This window comes from Botrytis cinerea, chromosome 9, assembly GCF_000143535.2.
Source record: "Botrytis cinerea B05.10 chromosome 9, complete sequence".
Classification (NCBI taxonomy): Eukaryota; Fungi; Ascomycota; class Leotiomycetes; order Helotiales; family Sclerotiniaceae; genus Botrytis; species Botrytis cinerea.
In genome coordinates, this window is record NC_037318.1 from 576,649 (window position 1) to 584,011 (window position 7,363).

General features: G+C 44.1%; 2 protein-coding genes across 2 annotated transcripts; one reads left to right on the forward strand and one right to left on the reverse strand.

Annotated features, from left to right (window-relative positions):
* The first annotated feature begins 40 nt into the window (after positions 1 to 40).
* On the forward strand, positions 41 to 1,875 carry BCIN_09g01570 (hypothetical protein). The gene is made up of 2 exons (XM_024694935.1): positions 41 to 647; positions 906 to 1,875. Exons 1-2 carry the CDS (start codon positions 454 to 456, stop codon positions 1,654 to 1,656), a joined length of 945 nt encoding a protein of 314 aa, XP_024550728.1. The 5' UTR covers positions 41 to 453; the 3' UTR covers positions 1,657 to 1,875.
* Positions 1,876 to 3,362: 1,487 nt separating this feature from the next.
* Positions 3,363 to 7,363, reverse strand: BCIN_09g01580 (hypothetical protein). Its single transcript, XM_024694936.1, has 2 exons — positions 5,673 to 7,363; positions 3,363 to 5,581 (listed from the first exon to the last, which is right to left on the reverse strand). Exons 1-2 carry the CDS (start codon positions 6,903 to 6,905, stop codon positions 4,544 to 4,546), a joined length of 2,271 nt encoding a protein of 756 aa, XP_024550729.1. The 5' UTR covers positions 6,906 to 7,363; the 3' UTR covers positions 3,363 to 4,543.

A 7,363-nucleotide genomic window follows, 5' to 3' on the forward strand; every position in this document is an offset into this window, starting at 1 on the left:
GAATAATGCATAACTGTGACTAAAACAATTCAGACTGGGTGGGAATAGTTCACACAGCGCGAATTTTGTCATCCACGAAATTACTTCACCCTCACATGTACTAAGAGCCCCATCTTCAATTACTCGCTCATAGAATCTTGAAACATGAAACAAACAAGAAAATAACTCTCCGACCCGTAGACACTATTGTATCACAAGCCTCATACATTCGGAGACATATCTCCATATCTCCAAGCTTCCCTCAATCCCCCTATTCTCTGTAATCCCAGCCCGCCCAAAAGTCTCCGAAAGCTCTCCGACAAGCGAGATCCCCATACATTCTTTGATTCTTTCGACCCCACTATAGTTACACCCCACTAATCAAGCACGACGAACCTGAGAGAGGTATAAGTATAACGAACATTCATTCCGAGTCCTTCAACTTTTTTCCCTCTGCAGGATCAATACATATTCATGATCAGAAGTTATTATCATATCCTATTTGTTGTTTTGTTATCATCGATTCTCGGGATTTATTTTGGAGGGACTGAACTTGCAGAGTTTGAGTATAGAATTAAGGTTTTGGTGAAGAATTCTAGATTGAAAATGGCCGGGCATACACATACACATGATGGAGATGTGACGGAGAAGAATAGAGAACATTGGGAGTACGTATTGCCTAATGATTTGGAGAGTATATGATGATGGAATGGGATTGTTTCCACATGGGCTGGTCCCGTGTCTTGTGGGATGAAGATTTTCTGCTCTGGCAAGCGCTGGGGCTATTGCTTCTTGTTTCGTACCAGGATTCAAGGGCACGAGGAGATTTACCTTCTCATATGATTATGGATCACATGCATGATGCATCTCCCATACATCTTTCCCCTCCTTCACTTTCACTCACAGTCACAACTAACTCAACCCAGCACGCATGCCTCAACCTACGACACGCGGTTCCAAAAAACCATTGAACAACTCATCTCCATCATCCAAGAAGACCGCACCCTATCTTTTATCGGGGCCAACTGGGTCACCGAGACCTCGCCTCCAGAGCATACCATCAAGCTCCTCGACTACGCCTGCGGCACCGGTCTCATAACCCGTGCTCTGCTCCCCACCATCACCCGCGCCATCGGCATCGATCTCTCTTCCTCCATGGTATCACAGTACAACGCACGTGCCTCCAATCAAGGACTTTCCCCATCCGAAATGTTCGCTCATCAAGGAAACTTGCTTTCCTCCGAGCCAGCCCCGGAATTGGAGATCGAAGAGCTCTATCAATTTGATATTGCGGTTGTGGGACTGGGATTTCATCATTTCTCAAACCCGTCTTTGGCGGCGAGGAAAATAGGAGAGAGGTTGAAGAAAGGTGGGATTTTGGCGGTGGTCGATTTCGAAAGTCATGATGGGTATGGAAATCCTCATGGACATGGGCATGGACATGGACATGAGCATCACGAGCAGTTAAATGAGCAAGCTGAACAGGCACGGGAAACAGTTACTCATCATGGATTTTCCGAGGAGGAGATCAAGAAAATATTTGTAGATGCGGGCGTGGGTGCGGATTTTGGATATATGGTGCTGGGGAAGGGAATTGTGTTCCATGGAACTGGGGTTGAGGGAGGAAGAAAAGATATGAAGAGGGCAGTTTTCATGGCGAGGGGTGTCAAATTATAAAATATCGTCTGTGCAAAGTAAATCTTCAAAGAATCGAGAGAAATCATGAAGAGTTGAAAGGGAACTTAGAACGAGAGCTGGAAGCTAGAGTGTAACGTGCCCAATGTGCATGAATTGAATTGGCAAAATCATTTCGAGGAAATCTTCCTACATCTACATACCTAAATACGAGGGACAGACATCCCAAACACTATCGAATTTTCAATCCCGTCCCCCACATGTCCATACCCAAAAAGAGTACACACATCATAGTCCAGATAATCAAGCAAATTCAAATTCCCCATCTCTCAATTTCCCCCTCCTCCTGACCACCTCGACAACTACAACTACAACCACCACTACCCCTTCATCTCCATCTTCATCTCCATACTCAATCCCAAACGATCCCAAACATCTTCCCAACAACCAAACCAACCCAACCTAATCCACCAAAGACAAAAACAAAAACAAAAAGAAAAAAATCCAATTATCCCATCCACACATATACATCTAAGCACCACCAGCATCACCGAATCACAAAGTCAAACCCCGATCTCGCGATATCTATGAATAATGATATATCTGTGAGCGTACTAGCTAGTATATAGAGAGGATTTACATATTCTAGACGGTGGAATAGACCTGCCTGTCTGTTTCTTGCATTCTCATGCTCAGTCGCGTCTCAAATCTTAAATTCCAAATCCCAAATCCCGAATCTCAATTCAACCCAGCTTCCAAAACGCTTTTTGAAATCTCTATACAATATATATATATATAACCCGTCCTATATCGCCACCCCGGTAGAATCTTACCTCCCTGCCCAAATCCTTCATCTCTCATCTCTCATATCTCATTCTCTATCTTTTATCTCAATTCTTATTCTCATCTCCATCTCCCATTTCTCATCCCCAATCTCCCACCCAAACCATACTATCCACCCCCTCCCCTATCCTAAAATCCAAACACACACACACACACACACACACACAACTTTCAGTTTTCAACTCCCAGACTCTAGTCTCTAATCTTTATCTCTAGTCACTATCTTCAAAAATCTATAAACCTACAATCCCACAATCTAAATCCAATATCTAAATCCAATATCTAAACCCAATATCTAAACCCAACATCTAAACCCAATATCTCACTCTCCAAATCATCCTCAAACACATCCATCCACGTACACAATCCCCAACAATGACTCGATCTCCTCATTCATTCATTCATTCATTCATACTCTCTCAATCTTCCAAATATTTTATTCTACCCCATTTTATCCCATCCATTCATTTCCCATTTCCTTACACCCCCATAAACATCATCTCATCTCATCTCATCACTATACTTTTATTTTCAACAACAACAACAACAACAACAACAACAAAAAAGACAAATTTATAATGAAACAAGATGAAGTAAGATGAGATGAGATGACTAATGAAATAGATTATATTATCTATAGGGAGAGAGTGAGGGAGAGAGAGTGTGTGTGTGAGAGAGTATGGTTGTATATAAAACAAAAGAACAAAAGAGTAAAGAGGTAGGTAGCATTATGAAAGATAAAAGTCATAATGTTGAAAAGTACTACAGGAACTTAGAGGCCATAGGTAGGATGGATTCTACGTAATAAAGATCACTCGACTGACTATATTATATATATATTACATTTCCTACATAAACGTTATCATATTCACATTCACAATTATATACATGGTCACAATCACAATTGACCACAAGACTTCATTTAATTTTTTTCAATTTTTTTTTTATTTTTTTTTTTTTTTATAAAGTTGACTAGAAACAACGTATTTCATTTATGCTCCATCTTTACAGATGATATCAACAAGTCGCTGGCTACCATGTCCGATAGTTCGTATCATAAATCCATCTGGACCCCCATCCAAAAGAATTCAATCCACAACCCTAATCATTCATGTAGTAGCAGCGCTATAAGCTTATACAAGCTCCAACCCATGAGAAACTCGATACACCAAGATAAACCTCTCCAATCCATGAGACTTGATGAAGATCTCTCGTATTCTTTTTATGTATACAAGACTCAAAACAACCAAGGGGGAGGCCCTTTGTGGTGAACCATTCATACGCTGTCCCTATACCCAAGAAGAAGATCCAAAGTTTAGAGGTTTCGAAATATGAAAAAAAAAATCAGACAATGTGTGCGAAAACAAAAACATAACATCCAAAAAGCCTCCTACCCAGAGCACCACCCCATCCATGCCTCCTAAAAGAGTCCACCACCCTGGGAATCCCCAAACAAAAAATCATCCGAGATAACACCTGAAAAACAATGATGCCGTGAGGCAAGCCTATCCCTTTCTATGTATTTTCGAAACCGGCAACCAACTCCGATTCCCAGATAAAGACCCTCACTGATATGAGGATTTTGTTCGTTCTCTCTTTGATTTCATAAAAGATTGCCATAGCCTCCGTTATTTGCATTGTTTCCAAAGCTGAGAGCACTATTATATTGTGGGCGATTGAAAATGTGAAAGAAAAATAAATGTAATTGTCAAGAAAATAAAGTAAAAAAAAGATAAAAACACACCACCAGTGATTGTACGGACTGACAGCACACTGTAAGAATAATGAATTTGTTAAAAAATTCAATGGTGGAGAAGTGTCCCGTCAGTCTATGCATCAACTGGTGCTCCAAGTTCTAGGACAAGTCCTGATGAAAATAGGTAATAATAAGCAGATAAGAATATATTCCAGTCTCGAGAATACTGTCTAAAAACAGAATGTTCAAATCAATATACAATAATGACCAGCCAGCTGGATCTAGCAATAAAGTGTCTCCGGTGCACTACAAGGCAACCTCCAGATAAGAAGAATTCCATGAAGAGAAATTACTAATGTGTGAAACTTCCAGAGATTCAGATACAGATCTTTAGGATCTATTGCCCAAGCGATTGAGCATATCTCGGTCAACATCCTTGTTATCGCGTTCCACAATATTTGCAATGTTCATCTGATTAGGACGTTCAGTTTCTCTTGCCACTTGATCATGATTTCCGCCTCCAGAGTTGGTTCTAGTAGGGGATGCTAGAGGAAATTGAAGAGGCTCGGCTCGATATGGAGACAATTGACTAGGTTGGTGATTGCCGCTTGGATTCTGGGAGTGAAAAGATGACGATGAACCGTTGGGAGAGGGCAAGTTTCGTGGTGCTTCATTTGAATTTACAGAAGCCCATTGGGTCGACTGTCGGCTATCTTCATTAGGTCGATATGCTAGAGCGTTCTCCCCTGGATGTCCATGTTGTTGACTGGAAGGAGGCGATGGAACTGATGAACGATATTGTTGTCCATCTTGCAATGCTGGCAGGCGGAGCGCAAAGTTCTCTCCCTGTTGATGTCTAATTTGGCGTCTCGGAGGGGATGGAACTGGGGGAGTATAATGGTACGAGTCTTGAAGACCTGGTATACGGTACGGAGCATTGGCCTCTCGGCTATAGTCGGAGAATTGACCAGGGGCAGATGGCGCCGCTCTGGCAAAGTGGCGCTCATCAGCTTCGCGTTTACGCTTTTGAGAATCCAATGAGCCTGTCGGAGAGGGCAAGGTATCCCGATCGCGAGGCGATCTGTTCATAGGTGGAAGAGATGCATGGTGAATTGGCTGTTGCATATGTTGGGGCATTGGCTGATGATTGTGTGTCATTTGTGGCCCGGACGTGACTTGCTGTGGATGATATCCTGGGTACGGTTCTGAAGGATTTGGGTTCATAGGGTCATTTGGGAGTCGTTGACCGTGAGCACCATAAACATTCGGAACCACATTTCTGCCATTCTGAAGCGCTTCAGTCAGGGCAATAAGAGGTACAAATGCCTGTGCTGAGGATACAGGAGTGAAAACACACTCCTGTTTGAAGCGGGCACAATTAGTACACTGTCCTCCGGAGCCATCAGCAGTGAAACCCGAGCAACGAATCTGTTCAAGACGTTAGCATTGTTTTGATTAATTTTGCAGTAATTTCCGACACCTCGAATTGAACTGTTTAAAAGGGGGGCCCTAAACATACCTTGCGTCTTCTGCAATACTTGCATGCGATTGCGGTTCTTTGTCTAGGAGCACTCTGCCTGTGATTCGGCTGTGCAGCAGGAGGTTGATCTTGCGTATAGACTCTACTATCATGATAAACATGTTGAGCTGGATGAGGAGGTTGATCTTGCGTATAGACTCTACTATCATGATAAACATGTTGAGCTGGATGAGGAGGTTGATCTTGCGCATAGACTCTACCATCATGGTAAACATGCTGAGGGGGATGAGGGTGTTGTGGTTGTGGGTGGCCTCTAACATCATGGTAAACATGCTGAGGGGGATGAGGGTGTTGTGGTTGTGGGTGGCCTCTAACATCATGATAAACATGTTGAGGTGGATGAGGGAGTTGCTGTTGCGCATAGACTCTCTCATCATTATAAGACTGATGGCGAGTTAAAGGAGAAGGTTGCGGTTGTGGGTGGCCTCTGCTATCATGATGAGAATGGTGAGGAGGTTGTTGTTGCGAATATTCTCTACCATCATTGTAAGAACGGGGGGGAGGCGCATCGTGTCCTGTCGGCATGGGTCTGCCATCTTGAGCAGGCTCCTGATAACGTCCCGAAGAGTACGATGCATTGTTTGGATGGGGACGATAGGTTTCTTGGTAGGCAGATGGACGAGCACTTGAGTCCCAACGTTGTGCTTCACTGTATGAGCTAGACGGTTCAATTGCAGGGTAGTGGCCTTGGGAGTTTGTGTGATGCGGGGCGCGATGGTCTGGAACATTGTGGGGGAAGTAGCCTGTACGAGGTGATTGATGGGCACGGTTTGTATCGTGCGATGTGCGGTTCTCAGAAACAGCTTGGGGACCATTCTGGTGATATTGCAATTCATTGTTCGATGCATATGTTAGGGGGGTCTCTGAATTCGCTGGGCGGGAGGTATAACCTGAGCTGCCACTTGTTGGTGTATGTTGCGACATGGAGTTGTTTGGAGAAGCTTGAGGGCGATAGCCAGGATACTGCGATCCGTTCCCTGTTGCATAGGCTGCCATAGTGGCAGGAATCGAGTTCAAAGGTGCCGAAGTGCTTGCTGGAGCATATGAGGCTGTTGTATTGGGGGCAGATTCGGAGCGAGCCGGAAGATCTAGAGGATGCGGCAAACCTGTCAAATGAAGTGTGCCGGCTGGACGATGGCTTATCACTCTATCTTGTGGAGGTTCAACTTGAACAGTCCGAGCGGGTCTGTTGTTGGGAAAAGGAGAGGACATTTGGAGCCAAAATCAATGCCAGGTTATGTGTGTTGTGAGGGGTGAGAGGTGAGAGGCGAGAGGCGAGAGGCGAGAGTTGCGTTGCAAGTTGTGGGAGGCGAGCTGCAAGGTGTAAGTTGTACTTGTAAGTTGTACTTGCAAGTTGTATACCGACAAATTCTGAGATAGAAGATAATCCAAATTGGTGCGACAGCCCAGCTGCAAATTGTTGCTTGGTTGTGAAGGGTTGAAGGAATTAAAATTACTATCGGTAAACGGGAGGGGAGGGGAGAAGTGAAAGAATGGCGATGGAGAGCGGAGGAGAAATGAGGGGAAGTCGAGTCTTTTAAAGGGTAGCAAATCTAGGCGCTTGGCAGGCGGCGGATGGTAGGAAGCAAGGAGGAGGGGAGGTGGTGGATGAACGACCCGAAAAGTTGAGAGACGATTGAGTTTCCCACTAAGAGAAGCAGACTAGCACC

Bases quoted from the DNA above. Each gene is read 5' to 3' on its own strand.
- BCIN_09g01570 (XM_024694935.1), top strand. From the start codon at position 454: ATGATCAGAAGTTATTATCATATCCTATTTGTTGTTTTGTTATCATCG. The intron at 648-905 runs GTACGTATTGCC...AACTCAACCCAG, and splicing joins AAGAATAGAGAACATTGGGA to CACGCATGCCTCAACCTACG.
- BCIN_09g01580 (XM_024694936.1), bottom strand. From the start codon at position 6,905: ATGTCCTCTCCTTTTCCCAACAACAGACCCGCTCGGACTGTTCAAGTT. The intron at 5,582-5,672 runs GTATGTTTAGGG...CGTCTTGAACAG, and splicing joins AGTATTGCAGAAGACGCAAG to ATTCGTTGCTCGGGTTTCAC.